Raw genomic sequence first — 21,723 nt, 5'->3', positions numbered from 1 at the left:
ATTTGAAGGACAGCACTTAAGGTCATTAATCACGTTTGCTTGGAGACATGGCATTTCTCTATAAAGTGCAACTCAAAATAAATTTACATAACTAAGAAATTACCACACTAAATCTTTTGCACAGAGGTATTCTACTGGAACTCTTTCGTTATTGGATAGACTATTTTCAACTCTAAACATTACAATTCCATTTCTATTAGAGAAGCTAATTTAGGGCTTGCCTACATGGAGACGTTAGTACAGAATAAGCGAGGGTATGAATTTAAAGCCTAATAGTTATTCCACACTAGCTCCCCGATGATGCTAAACCGCAAACAGGCGCTCTTAATGAAGATTAAGTGTCCACATGGAAAGTTAGAGTAGCATCAGCAAAACCGGTTTATATGTAATACACTAGCAAAGGCTGCCTAAAAGTAAAATCATTATGTTGTTCCTTATTGTTGGTGAGTGTTAGCAAATTAAAGTATACTATTTATTATATGGTAGTTGAATATTTTGTTCTTGTAGAATTTAACAATATGTGAAGTCATTCAGAGCATGGAATAAGCTCTTGTACCATATTTACAAAGTGAAATAAAATAATGGAACAAAAATTATACTCCATTTTGACCCAGACTTTAATATGTAATACATCTACGTGAACTACAATATCTTCCAATTGTCTTGCATGTTAGTTTTCTGTTAATCTGAAGGCTATTCTTGTTCCAATTTAAGATTTCCAAGCAGGGCCATCCCTAGCTATTCTGGGGCCCTATGCAGCCCCCCCTTGGGGTATGTGTGGGGGGCCCCAGACCTCTGTGGGGGAAAGTGGGGGGGCAGGCCCCAGGCCTCCACAGGGGGAGCAGAGCTGGCTTGGGGGCAGGGGGGAAAACCACCCCCCAGCACTCACCAGCAGCGCGGCTGGAGCCAGGTTTCTGCACTTCCTGCCGCCAGTGAGTGCAGCTTCAGCCCTGCTGCAGAGCTCAGGGGAGTGGAGGCAGGGCTTGGCAGGGGCAGGGAAAAAGCTGAGCAGGGCGAAGCAGGGGTAGGGGCCTGAGGAAGAGCCAGAGCAGAGGCTGGAGCAGCATGTAGGGCACCAGGAGATTTGGTGCGTTACGCAGCTGCGTACTTTGCGTATGGGTAAGGACGGCCCTGTTTCCAAGTATACTTTAAGTCTGCAATTGCAAGGTTGTAATGAAGTATGAAAGATGTCATTTCCCTCTAAAATCAAGTAATGCACTGCAACAGCAAGTTATCATTGTAGTTTATGCTCATGTGTTTGGCAAATTAAACTATTTCTTGCCTTTCTTATGAAGATCAATCTGACTGTAGCCTAACACCCCGGAAAGCTAATTCTCCTTCAAATCTAACTGAACTGTTTCCTGTTCCATTGATGCTACTCAGTTTGCAAGGATCTAGCATTAGCTATATAACAGGGGTGGCCAAACTGTGGCTCACAAGTCACATGAGGCTCTTTTACCATTAAAGTGAGTCTTGCAGAGCCCTCCCTCTTCCCCCAGCCTCCCCCTACCAGAGTGGAGTGGGAGGCTTGGATCCTCTGCCTTGCAGTGGGGTAGGGGCTTTTGCCCAGCACGGGGGGAGGAAAGGTGTGTCTCAGGGCTCCAACAGGAGTTGGGCTGAAGCCCCGAGCCCCAGCTCTTGAACTTCTGGCTGTCAGATGTGGCTGGGAGTGGGGGAGAAGAGAAGTGTTTTATAACCTCTTCCTGCTTGGCTAGAAAATTAAACTCTTGCTGACCTTTCTGGCAAAGAAATAAGTGGCTTGATTTTCAAAAGTGGAAGCTGCTGGGTAGGCATCTAAAAGAATTTACTAGCCTAACTTTAGGAACGCATTTTAAAATCTTGGCCTGTGTCTGTTTGCTTTCTAAAAAGGTGAAACTGTACAGCTGAAGTAATCCAGAGTTAGCAAATCTTTTGAAAAACACCACTCATTTTTCAGGTTTCAGCTTTGACAACAATAAATCCATTTCTAAATAGCAGCTTTTATGTATGTTTAACAGAATGTTACATTCCTCAAAAAGGCAGCTGAAATACTCAAAAAAATATATTCTCCAAACATGCATTTCCTGCATTTGTCAACATGTTACTGTGAATCATGCATCTGTAGCACAAACTTAAGCTGGAAGGCAGCTACACCAGCTGGGAAAGGTAAAATAAAGCCCAAACTACAATTCAGTCCCTCTCCTCAGAGTTGACTTTATTACCAGAAGGGGGGGTGGGGGGGGGGGGGCAGGAGGAGAACAGAATAAGAGACCAGCTACTCAAAACACTTGCTCCCAGGCACCAGAGGCCTTTCCAACTTTCAGCAAGACAAGGGCAAAGGATGCACTTTTCCCTCTGGGCAGCTGTCTTGGCTATCTTGTAGGCCTCCTGCCAGGTCCCCACAGAGGAACTTCTCTCAAAGTCTTACCTCAAACATCTTCCAAGACTGATTCAGAAGCATTCTTTTATAAAATCTCCAGTTGGCAGTCACATGACACTTGGTCAACTGACCCCTCTTCACCATGTGCCCTGCCTGAAGACCAAATCCTAGCAAACCCTTGACCAAAAGATGCCTTGTCACCATAGCAGATGTGCCGACCATGCCTGTGCTTACAAGCCAATGTTCTGTTACACAATTATAGACAACAGGCACTGTTTTCATAAAGGAAAAAGTAAACTAAATTTTAGTAAGGACCAGAGTCCTTTTAACTTCAAATTACATGCTTGTGAAAAAAACTAGCATTGTTATATCCTAAAAACTCACACACCCCTCTTTTCATTGTTTTATTTAAAACAATCATCATCTCCAAACCTTTACTATATTTTCTATCAAAACAGTCAAAAATACTTACCCCACACACCTGCTGCTAAAGATTTATTCTGGTTTGGTTCTCTCTCATATTCAGGATTCAGAGAGGGCTGAAAGGAAATAATTTTTAAATTATTGCTTAGTTGGTTCATATTTCAAGACTGATTATGAATGAAATTTAGTATTGGAGAATCACATTAAAATTCATTTCAAATGTGAGATCCTTTCTCAAAGGAAATAAGTTCTTAAATAGATAGGACTGAGGATAGACCCAGGTTTGTTTCTGAAACAGATCAATACTTTACAGTAATTTACATTCTGCTATTTTTCTCTGGTGCCTAACCCCTCTCCAATATCATGTCCTTCATAATGGGCTTCTCTCACACTGCAATCAATGCCATTTTGTGGACTCCTTGTCCAGAAAAGGAGGAGAATGGTGTTGGTCATCCAGAACAGAAAGGCTCAAATCCTCCTACATCCTGCAATTCCCAGGTTTCACAACTCAAGAGGAAGATTCCAGCCTGGGTTTCTACATGGCAGAAAGGCTACTTACTTATTCTACTCCCAGTTTCTGAAAAGAAAGTTGTGTAGAATTTATTATGCAGTACTTGCCATGGTAAACTGCCGTAAAATATTGTAATGAAGGATTTGGAACAGACCTAGGTCCCAAAAGCTATCGTCTATAAACAAATGAATTGAGTACTATACACTAATACAATTACAATAATAAGAGGAAGTAAGAACAGAAACAAGTTAATGGATAAACCATCAATGCCCTCTTACCTATGGAAAGGGTGATCTCTGTATAAGATGAGCTGAAATTGGTGAAATCTCATGAAGTAGCTTGCATAATGAGCAAAATGGCACTTGCAGAAACAATGAAACCTTGTTTATTATAATTACAAGTAACTTACAAAATCCTCAGCCTCAAACTGCTTGGGTTCTTCCTTGTCTTCCTTTTTCCCAGTTTCATTGTCAGGTACATTATTTTCATGCAGCAGTCCTTGGCTTTTTCCAGAGTGGAAAGTGCTGGTACGAGAGCGGGAACCTCCACTATGGTATCCTCCCCCACGGTGGTGTGTGTTTTCTGTCCCATTCCTGCCTTGTGAACGCCAACCATTTTTCTCTTTTCTCCCAAAATGTCCTTAGATTTTTAAATTAAAAAAAAAAGTGATTACAAGCAGTTTTGAAAGAATTTCTACGTTGCAAAATTGATACAGAAAGTTAAAATCATGAATGAATCAAATCACGTTTTATGTTCATTCTGGATCTGATAGCATAGTGAGTTTCTTTTCACTCATACAGGCAGTAGAATAGGATCTCTACTCTGTACTAAGGAGACAAGCTCCGTTTCAGAGCAAGACTGGAAGTAGATGGCCCCAAAGGAGCTTGGTCTGACAATTAAATATTGTCAGGCCCCTCTCCTGTTTGCTTGTGTGTATGTTGCTGTCTACAGCACACACTAGCTGGGTATTAATACCGCTCCTTTTCAAAAGAGCAATACATTGCACCCAGTGGCACATTGTTCTAACCAATCCGAGGCCATCCTACCTGCCCTGAAAGAATACCCCTTGTATTGCTTCCATTCTCCGTGCCTCCATTCTCCTAGGGATTAAGCCTTCCAACGCTAAAGCATTCAGTGTTTGCATATTAAGAAAGGAAAGAAAGTCTATACTTTACAGAATGTAAAAATACTCCTGAGGGAATTCTGCACCAAAAAAATTAAAATTCTGCACACAATATTTTAAAGTTCTGCAAATATTTGTCAAATGTGGAGGCTCCAGCATGGCATTGGGGAGCACAGGCCACTAGCTGCACAGAGATGGGAGATCATTGTGCAGCTCCCCTCCGGGACACAGACTCAGTGGTGAGGCTGGTCCCCAACCCTGACACAGCACAAGGACTGGGCCTGCCCCAGAAACACTCTAGGGCCCTATCCCTCCATGCCAAGTGCACCAGGTATGGGCAGGCAGGATCCAAGTGCGGAGGGGCTTAGTGTGTGGGGGATCCAGGTGTGGGTTAACAGGGTTCTGTGTGGGGCAATCTGGGTGCGAACGGCTCAGTGGGGGATTCGGGTAGGGGGTGCGATCCTGATGCACAGGGGCTTGTTGAGGGTTCTAGGTGCAACGATAAGGGGACTCGGCAGGTGGGTCCAAGTGAAAGTGGTTGGGGCTCAGCATGGCTGTCTGGGGGGGAAGGGACAACAGAGCTTGGCAGACGGGTCTGGGAGTGGGGGTTTTGGGGGGGTCCAGAAGTTGGGGGAGTGCGGTGGGGATCCAGGTTGCTCATCATCAGGGGCGTCTGGGTGCAGGGGGAGTGAGGCTCGGCAGGAAGGTCTGGATACGAGGGGGTTGGGTGGATGGGGGAGCAGCTCCCTCTATATGGATACCTCCCCTTGCAGCTGAGGAGCAATGGGTGCAGGAAGCACTGGGTGGGGGGATGGGGGGGTTCAGAGCTTCCTACAGCCAGGGGAGAAATCTGGGGGCAGTTCTGACATGGCCCCAGATTCCATGCTGGGAAAGAGGAAGTCCCAGCCCAGCCAGGACTAGCAGCTGAGCCTGACACAGTAGGAGCCACCAGCCAGCTCTTCCCCAGTCCCGCCCCTGACCCCACAGTGATTTACCTCTCTGCCAGCTGCCCTGGGCACCCAAAACATACTGCTGGGTAGGGTCGCATGACCACTCTTGTGGCTTCCCTTTGCTTCCCAGTCAAAGTCAAATCTGAGGGGGACAAATGCTGCACATGCGCAGTGCTGAAGAATTCCCCCAGGAGTAGTAAAAAAAACATTAAAGCTCTACGAAGAACGCTTATAAACACACAGCACTGACTGAGGTTATTCAGAAATAAAATTATACCTCCATTAGGACGTCCAATACTAGGATCAAACCCATCTGAAGAGTTATGTCGTCTGCGGTTTGCTTCATAACGATTCTCTGTCCATGATAAATTTTCAGAATGCTTTTCAAAATTCAGTGATGACTGGAAATAAGCACAAACAGTATATCAGTGAATGTAAGAACGGCCATATTGGGTCAGACCAAAGGCCCATCTAGCCCATTATCCTGTCTTCCGACAGTGGCCAATACCAGGTGCCCCAGAGGGAATAAACAGAACAGGTAATCATCAAGTGATCCATCCCCTGTTGCCCATTCCCAGCTTCTGGCAAACAGAAGCTAGGGACACCATCCCTGCCCATCCTGGCTAGCAGCCATAAATGGGCCTATCCTCTATGAACTTATCCAGTTCCTTCTGAACCCCGTTATAGTCTATGCCTTCACAACATCTTCTGGCAACGAGCTGCACAGGTTGGAAGTGTTGTGTGAAGAAATACTTCCTTTTTTGTTTTAAACTTGCTGCCTATTCATTTCATTTGGTGACCCTTAGTTCTTGTGTTATGAGGAGTAAATAACACATCCATATTTACTTTCTCCACACCAGTCATGATTTTATAGACCTCTATCATATCCCCCCTTAGTAGTCTCTTTTCCAAGCTGAAAAGTCCCAGTGTTATTGATCTCTCCTCGTACGGAAGCTGCTCCATACCCCTAATAATTTTTGTTGCTCTTCTCCAATTCCAAGATATCTTTCCGAGATGGGAGGACCACATCTGCGTGCAGTATTCAAGATGTGGGCATACCATGGATTTATATAGAGGCAATATGATATTTTCTATCTTATCTATCCCTTTCCTAATGATTCCCAACATTGTTAGTTTTGACTGCTGCTGCACACTGAGTGGATGTTTTCAAAGAACTATCCACAATGACTCCAAGAGCTCTTGCTTGAGTCATAACAGCTAATTTAGACCCCATCATTTTATATATATAGCTGCGATTATGTTTTCCAATGTGAATTACTTTGCATTTACCAATATTGAATTTCAGCTGCCATTCTGTTGCTCAGTCACCCAATTTTGTGAGAAACGGAACAGTCTATTAGGATCCAATAAAACAAGCACTTTTGGTTATGAGAAGCAAGATAAAAAACTTATGGGAAAGTTGACAACAGGAAGTTTCTTTAAACCTCTCTCAGTTCACCATAGGTCATGTATTGTGGCAGATCCCAGATAAACTAGAAGGGAGAATGAGCCAAGATTTTTAAGGTTTTTTGATTCCGGTAAAGAGCACTGCTAAACTGCTTTAAATTGAAGTATTCAAGTAAATCAAACCAATGCTTTTACTAACATTCACGTGACAGATATGGTGGTTTTCTCAAATATACTTGGGAAATCTTACTGAATTAAGTTTAAATATCTGTGGGGCACATTATATTAAATGAATGATGTGCATATTATTGTGGGTGGGATTGTATGTAACCTCTCAAGGGGGGAGGTGTAACAGATGTGAGACATGGAGGTTCAAAAGAACTCTACTGAACAATGGACTTTTGGATTAAAAAGCATTAAGTGGTTTTCCTGGGGAACATCTAGGGGCAGGTGAATGCAAATTCCCCACTTCTGATTATGCAAAAACCTAACCTTTTGAAGCTATGCCCCGAGGAGTGGCCTATTGTCTGCTGATCACCTGTTACATGAGGCCAAGATTAAACACACAAACTGTATACAGGAAAGACTGAACTATTCATGGTTGTTCTGAGTCAGAGACCTATGGACCTGTAAGCATGGGGGAAACCCAGTGGTGGGTTTTGGAAGACTAACACCTACCCAAGCCCGAGGTTGGCATTGGGGGTGACCTCTGATAAGCTTTTTAGTATGTGTGTAGGTTCTTTCATGTGTTTTCTCTGCAATGCTTTCACCTTAATAATAAATGTGCTTACTCAGGAAGAGCTGCGTGGTAACTTGTGACTACTATTCATAGTCTTTGGAGAGAAAGTGAAGCACAGACACTGGCCTGTTTAGGCAGTCTGGCTTGCTGGGGATATCACACTTTAGTCAGGGAATTGTGCAGCCTGGAAAAACCTTAGTCAAGAGGGAGAGACAAGCGGGTCTGTGCCCAAGAGAGATTACAGCTGCAGCCAGAAGACTAAAAGTGGGCGCCCTTGGTTGACCACAGAGGAGGAAATACAAGCGCCATTGCCCTGACCTGTGACAGCTCATTCCTCAGACTGAGTAGGAGCATGCATTACACCATTTATCTTTACTACTACTTCTACCTAGCTATGCTGCTGCTTTGGCTGATTTAACATGACAGCATTTTGCTAACAGGGCCTCCTAAAAACAAAGGACATTTTTTAAAAAATTAAAAAGAAACTATTCAGAAACAGCCAAAAAAATGGGAGCCAAAATTTTATTTTCCCCTTGACATTTTCAGTGGACCAATCCATTATCTGTGTGGACCTAAAACGTCTTATGCATCTAACAGAACGCAGCCACAGTGTTAGGGGGTGGAGAGGTATATACTTTTTGCAGTAAAAAAAGAAGTTTTCATATACAGATACTCGGAAAGCCAGGTTAAGGAACATGTGTGTACATTTTTAAAACATATTATGGGAGCAGCACAAAACCCACTAAATAATGATGATGGGTTTGCCATGCATCGTTAATGCCATGTTTTAGAAGTTTAGTGCCTGCGCAGACTGCACAGAAAAATTGTAGGTTTTTAATTTTGCTCACTCATTCACTATAAGACATTAATTTCTGATAAATTTATAGTAAGTGGCAGAGTGACATCTCAGGGGCGTAAAGAAGTGTCTGAGGAAATTCAGAAGTTATTTTTATTCAGTGCTAGACTGTAAGAGAAATCCAGAAAGCAACAGCACTGTTTTTAAAATAAATGTTTATGGCAGTCTACTGAGTTACAGTGAAATAGACAAAACATCCAACTCTGAACACAGGGGAGGCAGTTAAATTACTTTTTAGAACTTCAGACAAAATTCAACCCATTAAAGGGTGCCTGAACAAGATTTCCATGTGTCTTTATAACACCACAGCCACTTATTTTTTCATGCTAAGGTGTTATACAAGAGAACTCTGGCAGAATTTTTCTACAAATTCCAGCTAGCATAGGAAAGTGGAACTACCCTTCCTACACCCCTCCTGGGAGGAAAAAAAAGAGTGGGGAAAGAAAGGAGGGTAGAGCCATTGGTTTGTTACTGTAAGGTGGAGAGTGTCAGTTCCACTAAAGACTCCACTTCCTCATTTGAGAGAAGACAATCTGATTATCTAAATTCCCAATAAGTGTGCTATTAAGTGCCACGCAGGCGCTCTGGGCTGCAGCAGGGAGAGATGCCTCTCCCCCATCCCCGGATCTGCCACGGCAGGGAGAGGTGCCCCTTCCCTGGCCCCAACCCAGGACCTGCCAAAGCCCAGGGGAGAGGCTCCCCTCCCCCAGCCCGGACCTGCCGCGGCTGGGGGAGGGGTGCCTCCCCCACAACCGCAACCCAGTCCCGGGCCTAGATGTGCCACAGCCAAAGTAGGGGCACCTCTCCTCTGACAGGTCCGGGCCAGGCCTGAGTTGGGGCCAGGGAGGGGCGCCTCTCCCCCAGCAGCTCTCCATTTGGCCAGAAACATGGCTTTAAGCAGGGGTGGAGACGTCGTGGACTTCTTGGGGGAGGGACTAGAGCTGAGAGAAATCGGAGACTCTGTCCCTCCCCAGAAATCCCAATATTGGACCTTTGTTCCTGTCCCAAATGGAAGGAGCCGTGAGCGCTGGCTGGGGCAGGAGGGAGCACAGGCTGCCCCTCGCTCTGCAGTGGGGATGCACGAGCTGTGCTCCCCAGAGGCTCCAGGCAGCATTGGTGGGAGGCAGTGCTGCTCCACGCTGCTCTTGAGAGAGGCCATACCTGACACGCTGCAACCTGGGACTGGGCTGGGCCTGTCAGTGAAGTAGCACAGGCACTGCAGTGCCTTCGGGTTGCACTTTTCCTGTTCTGCGAGGGGTCACTGATAAGGGCTCGATACTGCAAACATTCACCACCCAGCACAGTGCACAGCCACTGATCCCAAGGGGACTGCACATCTGGAAGCACCCGGACATGGGTAGGGCTCAGGTGATGCCCAGGTTTGTGCTGGCCCACTGCACAGAGCAGAATCTCACCCTCTGTCTGATGGTGATTGTAGAAGCTACTTGTGATGCTCCCAACAAGGATGCAAGAGTAGGAGCACTAACCTCAGGCGCCCCTCTCCCAGCCCCAGCCTAGACCTGCCCTGTCTGGGGGAGTGGCGCCTCTCCTCCCACAGCCCAGGTGCTGCTCTGGGGAGAGACAGTGAGCTGTGGGGAGCCTCTCTCCATACCACAGCCCCGGCATAGCCTAAACCCCAATCCCTGACCCCACCCCAGAGCCCGAACCCCCAGCCGGACCCCTTACCCCCCTGCACCCCAACCCTCTGCCCCAGCCCTGAGCCCACACTCTCAGCCCACTGCACCCCAACCCTCAGCCTCCTCCCACACTCTGAACCCCTCAGCTCCATCTCCGCCACATGAATTTTATGTGCACCAATATGGAGGTGATGTGTGAGACAAAATGTGTGCACATAAAATTCATTCTGCACAGGCGTGGGAAAAATTTGAGGGAACGCTGCTGGTTAGTATGACTCAGAGAGCTCAGTGCAGGCAGAAGTCCATGTCCTTGGCTGAAAAGTGATTCAACTCAGGAGGCCTGGGAGCCTGTGGAGGAGAGAGTGAGCTACCTAAGGAGACTGAGCACTCACAATCAGGAGCATCTATGTGTCTTAGCTTCATGTGGGATCAAAGGGATTCTAGGGCTACATGAGGATATCTGAAGACATAGGGGTAAAATCCTGACCTTACTGGAGTCTGTTACATTAAACAGCTTGACACTGCCCAGCAGCCATGCAGAAATTCCCCCAAAAGGGCAATATTTTCAGAGTTGGGTGGATACATCCTATGCACACCCACATCATATATCATCTGAAACTTTACTTAAATGTACATTTAGAGAAGGTATGATGTGGAGCCGTCAAGTGGTGCCACATGAAGGCAAAGTGAAACAATGGTACCCAAAACGAGAATGTCTTCTTCCACAGTTCCAGAAGCAGTAACATGACTTTGGCTACAGTTTTTACTGTTTAAAATGTTAATGTTAGAGGTCCTAGAGACCTCTAATTCTGGAGGCTTAAAGTATAGTGTCCAAGAGGTGGCCCCAAACAGAACAGCCTTCAGGTGAATGGCAGGCACCACCAATTTGGTTGACTTAATTTGCCATCTTGCATGCATGCATGCATGCTATTATATTCTCAGATAACCCAACTGTCACACTGTAGAAGGCAATTTGGGTAGCTCCAGACAAAACTGGTAATTTGTTGTGTAAGTAACTAGTTTGCTGACTAAAAATCAGAAGCACAGCTGTTCACATTTCTGCATGCCTATCTTTCTGAAATTCGAATGCTAAACTGCTAATATTGGCAACAAGCTTTAATTTTCTTAAATCAGGTAAACAACAGAGGCAGCTACAACCAAGTTTTGAAGTTTGGAGTTTTCAGGAAAAATTTCAAGTTCAAACCAGGAACTCCCTTCCCACCACCACCTACAATGCTTCCTCCCTCTTTTCCTTAAAATATGCTCTCACAACTCACTTCAAGCTTGCCTAAAAACAGTGAAATTCAATCAAGCCAATGATGAAACTTTTTTTAGAACCACCTAGATGCATACATCCACCTCCCACACAACTCTACTTACCTTGTCCCTTGTATTAACTATTCTATTCCCCAGAATCAACTTTCAACTAAATGTAGTGTCTAGCTCAGTGGTCTCCAAACTTTTTACACCCAAGATCACTTTTTGAATTTAAGGGCAACCCAGGATCTACCCCATCCATTCCCCAAAGCCCCACCCACTCCATTTCCCACCCCCATATCACTCCTTCACCCTCACTCACTTTCATCTGGCTGGGACAAGGGGTTGGGGATCAGGAGGGGTGTGTGGGCTCTGGGCTGGGGCCAGGGGGTTCGTAGTGTGGGAGGAGGCTCTGCACTGAGCCTGGGGCAGGGGCTGGGATGCAGGAGGGGATTGCTGGCTCCAGGAGGGAGCTCAGGGCCAGGGTGCGGACTCCGGCTGGGCAGCCCTTACCACAGGCAACTCCCGGTCAGTGGCGCATTGAGGCTAAGCCAAGTTCCCTGCCTGCCCTGGTCCCATGCCGCTCCTGGAAAGGGCCAATGCCCCTTTGCAGCCCCTGGAAGGGGGGCTGGGGGACACGTGGCTCTGTGCGCTGCCCCTCTCTGCAGGCACCATCCCCAAAGCTTCCATTGGCCACAGTTCCCCGTTCCCGGCCAATGGAAGCTGCAGGGGTGCTTGCAGGCAGCATTGCAACAAGACCCCTATTTCCCCTCCCACCCCCCCCCCCGACCCTCAGGGCCATGGGGGGATGCTAGCTGCTTCTGGGAGTGGCATGAGGTCGTAGCAGGCAGGGAGCCTGCCTTATCAGCAGCCCTGCTACTGAGATCATGATCCATGGGAGAGTCCCGAGGATCAACCAGTTTATTGCGATCAATGGGGTGGGGACCACTGGTCTAGCTGTTATGGTTGTGCCAAAAACCTTGAAAACCTGAACCAATGCAACAACGTCAGACTGGAGACAGACTGAAAAAAAAAGCTCTAAAATGTTAAAGGAAAGGAGAGGGAGGACCAAATGAAGATTTACAATCTAACTTGAGTAACTACTTGTTTTGGTACCACAAGTGGCTGGGCTTGGGAGAATACCGACCTATTTTTGTTTTTTCCCCCATCACGCAGCAGCCAAGGCCAAGCAGGGCCTAAGGAGTCCAATAAAGCCCACAAGAGTATTCAAACCTCAGTGAGTGAGACTGAAGCCCAGCAACCATTCACTGTAAAATGTACATCCTCATTCTGGAGTCTCAAGTGGGGACTCTGCCACTCCACCCCCCCATGTGATCTCTAAACAATACAGGTGTCCTATTTATTGGTGAAACATTACAACAAATAAACATATATGAGGGATAACATTTTATATTTAAAATGTTTGGGAAAGCAAGAAAAGTGTTGCTGTTAATATTCTGCTTTCAGAGTTATAAATTGAACCTTGGAACAGGCTGCCAGGAAATAACTTATCACCACCAGGCGGAGCTGCATTTGCTATATTACTGATAACCAGTACATACAGACAGACAGCAATTGTAGAAGGTAGCTTCATGTCTCGTTTATACTTTCACATATAAAGATCTTGTAATACTGCATTTAAACGTAATTAGTTAAAGGCATTTGATTTTTTCTGTCCTTTGGGCATTTCAGTCTTGGCATTCAAATAAAGAATGTGGTAATGTACATGAGAGTCTCAAGCCTCTACTCAAAATTAAATGGACAGTAACTGCCAGATAATAAAGCTTGGCTGATAGACAACCTGGTACATCTAAAGACAATTAACGAGTAAATATAAACTCAGTATATTTCTCCAAATACTGTAGCTCAAAAGTTCCTTTAGCTGTGCAATTAACTCTTCAGTAAGTTTTAACAATAAACACCCTCTTAACTGGCTAAATATTAATGATCCCTTTATTTAAAAGGAAGTGTCAGTCCCATGTAAAAAAATTAATCTATAAAATATTTTATATACAAGTACAAACAATATAAGTATCTAATTTGCTGAAATTAATTTGCGCATATACAAAATCAGACAGTTCACATTTTCACCACACAATGGCGCTAACGCTCTGTCAAGCTTGTGCTGGAGACAAAAGTAACAGTTTTGTAGTCATCAGGATCTTTATTGTTAATATCTAAAAACTGAGAAATTATCTGGCACTCCATTCTTCAGACAAAAAACTGATATTCAAGAACATGGGAGAAGAAAGCTTGTTGCTTTACAAAGTAATATGGTAGTCTTGCAAAAATCATTGAAGTTTACCAGCCTAGGTACGAAAAATTCTTTACTGAACTGTTTTTATTTATGGAGGGGGAGGGAGCGGGGAGCAGGGGAACAACAACCTATCATCCTCAAAAAGAAACTCCCAGCAATACATTTAGCCTACCTGTAACATGGATCATGCACATTCAGACAATGTTCACAGAAGCCTGACTTCTTGGTGTTGGGTTCTCCCAGTGCTAAATGTATTTTGTATTAGTACTCAGGTTAGCTATTCAGTAAAGAGGTTTCTGACAATGATGCATTAGCTAGAAAGAAGTACTGCCAAAAGGTACTGGTGAAAAAAACTTTGGTTCTTCAAAAAGAGCTTAAACAGAACATACTCTAAACATATCTAGTTTAAGTGATCATACTTGTAGCATTAGGTAGAGATACTTGCACGCTGCAAATCTCTATCAGACTTTCTCCAAGTCCAGGGTGTTTGAATTCCTGAGGATCTATTTTCTTTATAAAAACCATAATTAAAAATAAACTGATACCATAGGAGCTTGAAGGCCTGGAATCTGAAGGACCTTGACACTGTAGCTCACCATAAAGCATCAGATAGGAGTTCAAGTGTGCCATATCAAAATCCTAAATAAAGATCTTGTTTATAAGCAATTAGAAGGTGAAAGAGCTGCTGCTAGCTAGGATCTCCAGAAAAATACTTCACCTCTTGCTAATCTGTACTTTTGGTTTCAAACTAAGAGCTACCCTCGTGACTGCTCGGCCTAGGTGGCTGCCTATATGGAAATCAGGAAATTGGGATCAGAAGTGGAAGATGTGGTTATGTTTAGACAAATAACCATTCCTGTTCCTAAATTTTATGTTCTCATCCTAAGTCCAATATTGAACATTGCATAAAGACCATAACACAGAAAGCAGCCTGTAAATAAAGCTGCAAGGTCCACAGAATGCATTCCACCTTACTATTACTTTTTTTCTTTTCTTTCCCAATTTAATGACTTTACAACAAGGGAATTTGAAGTCACATGATTACTATGCAACTGTCATTGTTATGAAAGAAAACTCAGATATAAAAGGCTGAACATTAGAGTAGATTTCAGTCATGCCAGAAATCTGGCTTTTTCACTGGAAGTTGCTACTTCATAATGACAACAAGTACACCAACAGAGGGGGCTAAAAAAATAAGTATCTTTACGAGTATGAGAGAGGCAACTTTTTAAAGTTTCTTAGTATATCCTTGTATGTTCAGAAGGACTTCAGAAAAGGTACCTTTGTTGATGATGGCGGAGTAGGAAAATTAAGCCAGGCTGGAGCAAAGTCATGCTGCGCCATTTAGGTCCAGTCTCTCCAAAATCGGTGAAACAAGGCTTCAGCACCTCATGGCAAGTCCCTGTCATTTGGAAAAAGTTGATACATTTTAGACTTGTATCTTAACAGGATGATGTATAATTTTGTCTCATTTCCAACCATGCCTCAATTTTCCTGATACTACTTTCAAGAACAAATCTACTCCCACCCCATAATATCAGAGTTCCTCAAACATTAGTAACTGCCCTCACAATACCTGTGAAGTAGGTAAGTATTATTTACAAATATGGAACAAGACACAAACCAAGTAACTTGCCCACGGTCACACAGGAAATCTGTGGCAGAGTCAGCTCCTACCTCCCAGTTCAAGACCATCCTTCCTCAAAGAATTTTTCAAATCTGAGTTTCTACAGTTAGGCCTCTAAATCCATATTTAGATATCTAAGAAAGTGGCCTGATATTCAGAGCTGAGAAGCACCCAAAATTCTCACTAGAGCCAATGGAAATTGTGGAAGCTCAGCTCCTTTAAAAGGCAAGCCCCTTGGCTCGAGTATTCTCCAATTAAGTATCTCTGGCTTCGTAAGTGTGCAAGCTTTAGTTAAAAACTGATATTTTATGTCATTCTAAGTATGTTCTGTTGGAAATTTAAACAGAAAAAAGTTAAATGAATGTTTGCTCACGCACTGGAGTATTAGGGCACCAAATGAAGCTCTGAGTTTTCTTACTGTTCAGTACAACAGTGACAGCATATTAATTTTCAAGTTAAAAACAGAATTTAGAGTATTAACCTCTGAAATCTAAAGCTACTAAGCACAAACTATTGTATTCTATACCAATATAGGTACAGAACAATTATTTTGGGAGAATGTAATCAAGGTATTTTTGGAAAAAAATGAGACATGCAAATGGTTGGTGCACGGGAAAGGCATTTTAGGAGGGGGAGAAGTGGGAGAGGGGAAGAATAGGGTCAGAAGTTTGGGGCTTCACTAAGGGAAGAAAGATAATTGGGAATGGATGAGGGGGTTGAAGGACTCCGATGGCTGTCAGGCAGTAAGTGGGGGAGTAAAGAGCAGGGACACCTGTCAGCCCCACATTCTACTCATGTGCATGCCAGGATGTGGGCAGTCTTAAGCCCCTCTCCCTACCCCCTATGTGAGCTGAGATATGGAGGGGTCTTTCCTCTCCAGGGGTGCCTGAGCGCCCCCCCCCCCCACCATGTGTATGCCAAGATCTGGGGACCCCTGCCCATCTATTGGGGTCTAACCCCCGCTCATGCCCCTTCATGTGAGCCAGGTTTGGGGTTAACAGGGGCTTGCCTTTTGGCAGGGGATCTGAGCCCCTCTTCCTATCCCCCTCAGGTGAACTGTAATCTGTCCCCCAGGGGAGTCTGAGCCCTGCTTCCTACCCCACCATGTGGGTCAGGATCTGGAGGAACCCTGGACCCTATCCATCTGTGTGAGCCTGACCCCACCTCCCGCATCTTGTGAGCCAGGTTGGGGTGAGCTTGCTCACTTACTGGGGGGTCTGAGCCCCGCTCTCTACTCCCATGTAAGCCAGGATCTAGGACGCCTGCCCCTCTGTATGGTAAGTTTAGGCCTTGTCTATACTACAAAGTTTTGTCGGCAAAAGATGCCTTGTGCAAACAAAACAGAAGATATGTACACACTATAAAGCTACTTTTGGCAGCAAAACTCTGCTGTTTTGCAGATAAAACCAAACCACCTCAATGAGAGGCATAACGCTTTTTGCAGCAAAGTTAAAGTGACAAAGCATCAACGTAGACACTGCTGTTTGTTTTGTCGACAGAACTGGCTTCCGCTAGTATCCCACAATGCCTGTCATGACTGCTCTGCTCTCTGTTTTGATCTCTGCTGCCCTTCAGGCATGCACCCCTCCCCTTCCAAAGCTCTGGGAAGTATCTGACAGCTCGATGTACTGCTCCCTTTGGAGAACAAAGAGCAAATCATTAACGTGGAACGCTCCTATTTTGTCCTGCACTAGGAAAGGCAGGCAGACTGCTGCTGCAGGGAGCAGGAGGAGGGGAATGGGACTGCTGTGCTGCTTTGACATTCCTCAGCATGGAGAGCTCACAGAGCTGCTCAGGATGCAACTCCCAGCAGCTGAGGAAGTTGTGGGAGAACTCTGAGGAAATCACAGGACCATAGGCAGGCAGAACAGGCTGCTTCAGGAGAGACTCTGTGCAGAGCAGAGCCGGGGGCTGACATGTGGGGATGTCCCCCTTCCCCTGCCTCCGGATAGGTCAGTCAGCCTGCTGTCTCTCCCCCTCGCCCCGCCCTTCCCCACCTCCAGACACACCACTCTCCTCTCCCTCACCGCCACACTGCAGTTGAAAAAGCAGCTGACAATCTACTGGGATGTCCCTGGAAGAATGGGATTGAGAAACCTATATCCTGTGACTCTGTACCTTCCCCATGAGGCACTGCAAACCCTTCCCAAAGCACCCTGTGGCCAGTTGCATAGTGGGATAGCTACAAGAGTGCTCTGCTCTCTGTGTCAATGTTAGCGTGGACATGCGATAGCAGTTTTAATTAAAGCAGCATAACTTTTGCTGATGAAGCTTTGTAGTGTAGACCAGCCCTCAGAGCATGCACCAAGAACGCATTGCTGACCCTGAGGTGAGGAACTGAGAATGGCCTAGGCATGCATGACATATCAAACTCTACAGCACCTGGAGTGAGGTGTGGGGACGAAGAATAGCAACAGTGGAAGAATGGAGCAGTTCACAGACCTGAGAACTATTGTTTCAAGCTGTATTCATCCCTGAGTTCTCATTCATATTGAGTACCCACTTCACACCTCTACGAGCCTCCTGTGCTGCTGATGGATATCAAAAGCTGTGTGCTACACCTACCAAGAGTATGGGAGGTGGGGGAGGGGCAAATACAGACTTGCCACGCAGGGCACAGAATTCAGCTTCTTTTCAGAAAATTGTGGTAGCTTTTAGAAGGGAGAGTCTGATTCCAAGGCCTGGTCCAGCTGGAAATCTGGGTACACCACCACACATACTTGGGGAGAGAGGGAGGAGGATTAGATAAAATAATGTGGTGGGGGGCCAGCTGAGAGAACTGCCAGACTGGATGGGACAGGGCTGGTTAGTGGGGCTGAGCAGAAGGGGGAGATAGCTACAGGGCCAGCTCAGCAATCCACTCAACTGCAACTTATCTACAACTCCTACTAACAAGTTTTCTTTCTGTTAAAAAACTAAAAGGCAAATAACTTTGTATTTCCTGGTTTTCTGAAGTTTAAGTTTTGCTCAACTCAAAACGTTCTGGAAGGCCACAAGCTGTCACCAGGAAACCCTAACTGCATTAATGAAGTATTTTGCCATTTAATATTTATAAAAGAACCTACACAATTTAACAAGAACTCAATGCATATCATTTTTGACAAACAAGGAAATCATTTGCTTCTCCTACCTCAAATGGAGAGACACCACTGAGGGCTAGTCCACACTGGCAGCGCTTTAACATGGCTTGTGTAGTTGCAGCCCAACAACAACAAACAAAAAAACCACACATCACAAGGGGCGTAGCTCCCAGCACTGTCTACACTGGCACTTTACAGCCCTGAAACTTGCTGAGCTCAGGGGTGTTTTTTCACACCCCAAGCAAGAGAGCTGCAGTGCTGCAAAGTGCCAGCGTAGACAAGCCCTAAGAGAAACATCATCTCTCCCTAACTTCCTCACTCCAGGTAGGCTGACCATTAAAACTTCAGAAAGGCTTATTTCATAGCATACAGTCAGGGCCAAATAAGACAGACCTCTATTCCAGGGAACTTACACTCTAAAAACCAAACGGAAACACAAATATGGTGAGAACATAAAGCTGGCCATCTTTTTTTTTTTTTTCTTAAGTGTTACATTAGTGCGTGTTAAGTGACAGAAGAGGAAAGGAATCATATACAATACAGATGCAACTGCGTTTTAGATACCAAAAAACATTTTTCCTGTGTGTAATCATGTGGAGCTAAATCTCCCTTATTTTAACTGAACTGCAGATGGAAGAATTGTTTCCAATAAAGTCTTTCATAGTCACATGAACATAAGACAATAAAGCAGCCTAACACGGAAGTGCAATGAAATCAGGAAAACATGAACTCATATCTATAAGTTTACTGTAAGTAACTTTAGAAATGCTTATGGTCTATTAGGAATGCAAAGCTAAGTGTATGCTAACATCTCTATGTCTCTTCTCTATATGCAATACAGTATATCAACACAGCTTGTGACACATGATGATCAGACATATGTAGTAGGCCCTCAGACTAGCTACTTTCTGAAGTAAGCTGAAAGTGGGGGTTATGGAGATATTAACATACTTGCTACCTGAGGCCCCCCCCCATTTCATTCTTTTCACTACATGCAAAAAAAAAAAAAGGTTTCTTAGACCTTTGATTTACAATCCAGTTGAATTTGCTAAAAATGCAACCTCAAAACATATGCCAACAAAAAACAAAAAACCACACAATCAGTTATTGCTTAGCTTACGTCAAGCTGTATATCAAAAGTTCTTATGTATAACCACCCAGATCACTCCTAATATAATACTTGTATTAACATTTAAATTTATTTAAGCTATTTAAACTCCAGGCACGGTGGGACATGCCTGTAATCCCAGATACTTGGGAAGCCAAGGCTGGAAGATCACTTGAGCTCAAGGGTTTTGTGCTGTGGAGTGCTATGCCAATTCCCTTAAAGCTGAACCCATTGTGGTCACTCAACATCAGATGAGTTTTTATAGTAGGAAGCATTTTTTAATCAGTTAAAGTACCTGAAAACAAAACTTTTTAGCTAAAATTGACAATTTGCACTTCTACAGCACCTTCCCCTTTCAAGGATATCAAAAGTACCGTAAAAAAAATTAAGCCTTACAACATTTGTGTAAAGCAGACAAGTATGTTTTGTTTCTTTTTATTTTAAAGACGGCTGAGAAAAATGAGGCACAGAAGAATTACATGAATTAGAGGTCAGAGGAGAGTTTTGTGGAGATGCTGGGAACAGAATCTAAATTAGATCCCCTTACTCCCAGAATTGTGCATAAGCCATAAAAGATCATCCTTCCTGAGGTGGTATCTCAGCCACTTGTGCTAGTATATACTGAAAAATGTTCAACTGAAACTGGTTGGGTAAGGAAGAATAACTGGATGGGAGTGTTTCTAGGGAGATTCCACAGAGACTGGTACTAGACCTGGTTCTATTCAACATTTTAATCATCAGATCATCTGAAAGTAAATAAAAGTCACTGCTGATTTGCAGATGACAAATATTGGCGGAATGGTAAATGAGGACAGGCCAGTCAAAGCACTCTGAATCACTTGGTAAGCTTGGCCTTTTCAAACAAAATGTGTAATTTTGCATTTGGCTGTATTAACACACATTCAGGAACGAGGAATGCAAGTAATACCAACAGTAGAGCGCCTGTACCCTGGAAAGCAGACACTCTGAAAAGGATCCATGGGTCACAGTGGATGTGTAATTGAATAGGAGGTCCCAGACTGATGCTGTGGCACATAGGGGTAACATGATCCTTGGACATACACACATGGGAGTAGGAACAGGAAGTGATTTTACCTTTGTATATGGCATTGGTGAGGCCAATGCTAGAATACTGCATATAGTTAAAACTAGGACATGAGAAAAGGATGTTGAAAATTGGAGAGGGTTAGTAGAAGAGACTAAATTGATATGGAGCCCAGAAAAAAAGCCTTTAAAAGTGAGGCCCTCTCTACACTACGAATACTTTGTTGGTATAGCTATACTGGCAGAGGCGCCCAGAGTATACGCAGCTTATACCAATAGAAGGCATTTTTCTGTCATCTTACGACTTGTCTAACTTAAAAAACCACTACAGCCGCACAGAACAAGGTGAACAAGGTGTTGCATTAGTGCACTCTGATCAGCCTCCGGAAAAGTCCCATAATCCCCTTACGTCAAGTGACCACTCTTGTCATTGTTTTTGAATCGCTGTAGGAATGCGGATACGCCCTTTGAAAACTCCATTTCTGACAGCCGGCTGCTTATCTGCTCAGAGACAAAGCAACCATTAGTGTGGAATGCTGTGTGAGAGGCAAAGGGGGGGGGGGGGTCTGCTGCTGTCTGAACTTACAAGACAGCATGCTGACATGCTCTCAGCACCCCCAAAAAACCCACTCTCCCCCCACATACACACAACACACTCCCTGTCAGACTCCACACACACACACCCCACATTTGAAAAGCATGTTGCAGTCACATGCATGCTGGGATAGCTGCCCATAATGCCCTGGTCCCAACGCTGCTGCAAGTGCCGCAAATGTGGCCACACCAGTGCGCTTGGGAGCTGCCAGTGTGGACAGACTGCAGCACTGTCCCTACTGCGCGCTCCGAAGGCTGGTTTAACTCAAAGCGCTCTATACCTGCAAGTGTAGCCATTCCCTTAGTGCTGTCTATATGGTTACTGACATTGGCTTAACAATGGCACTCAGGGGTGTGGATTTTTAAATTGATCTAATCTTCTAATGTAGACCAGGCCTTAGTGAAACCACCACCCTGAATGACATTCGCTATGCCAACAGAAGCACTCTTCTGTCACCATAGCTACGTCTTCACTAGGGGTTTTGCTGACATAGCTATGCCTGCTGGGGAATGTGTTTTCACACAAGCCTGGCCAACACAGCTATGTTAACAAAACTTTGCAGCATAGATCTGATCTGCGAGACTTAAAGAACTCAGTATGTTTAGCTTATGAAAAAGATGACATAACTGGTTTCAGAGTGGTAGCCGTGTTAGTCTATCAGCAAAAACAACAAGGAGTCCTTGTGACACCTTAGAGACTTACAAATTTATTTGGGCATAAGCTTTCGTGGGCTGGAACCCACTTCATCAG

The 21,723-nt window shown here is 44.6% G+C and overlaps 1 protein-coding gene across 4 annotated transcripts in view; it reads right to left on the bottom strand.

The window, feature by feature from the left end:
* Positions 1-21,723, bottom strand: part of GPBP1 (GC-rich promoter binding protein 1) — a 60,557-nt gene that overhangs the window by 14,301 nt on the left and 24,533 nt on the right. For 3 of the 4 annotated variants that reach the window (XM_073343972.2, XM_073343973.2, XM_073343975.1), the window contains 4 exons: positions 14,801-14,921; positions 5,644-5,767; positions 3,703-3,932; positions 2,832-2,898 (listed from right to left, as the gene is read on the bottom strand). In XM_073343972.2, coding sequence (XP_073200073.1) covers positions 2,832-2,898; positions 3,703-3,932; positions 5,644-5,767; positions 14,801-14,863 — 484 coding nt within the window. In that variant the 5' untranslated portion in view covers positions 14,864-14,921. The other variant, XM_073343976.1, reaches the window with a different exon arrangement.

Source organism: Lepidochelys kempii, chromosome 5 (assembly GCF_965140285.1).
Source record: "Lepidochelys kempii isolate rLepKem1 chromosome 5, rLepKem1.hap1, whole genome shotgun sequence".
NCBI classification, from domain to species: Eukaryota; Metazoa; Chordata; order Testudines; family Cheloniidae; genus Lepidochelys; species Lepidochelys kempii.
The sequence above is the reverse complement of the archived record's forward strand: the minus strand, read 5'-3'. Positions and strand labels throughout refer to the sequence as shown.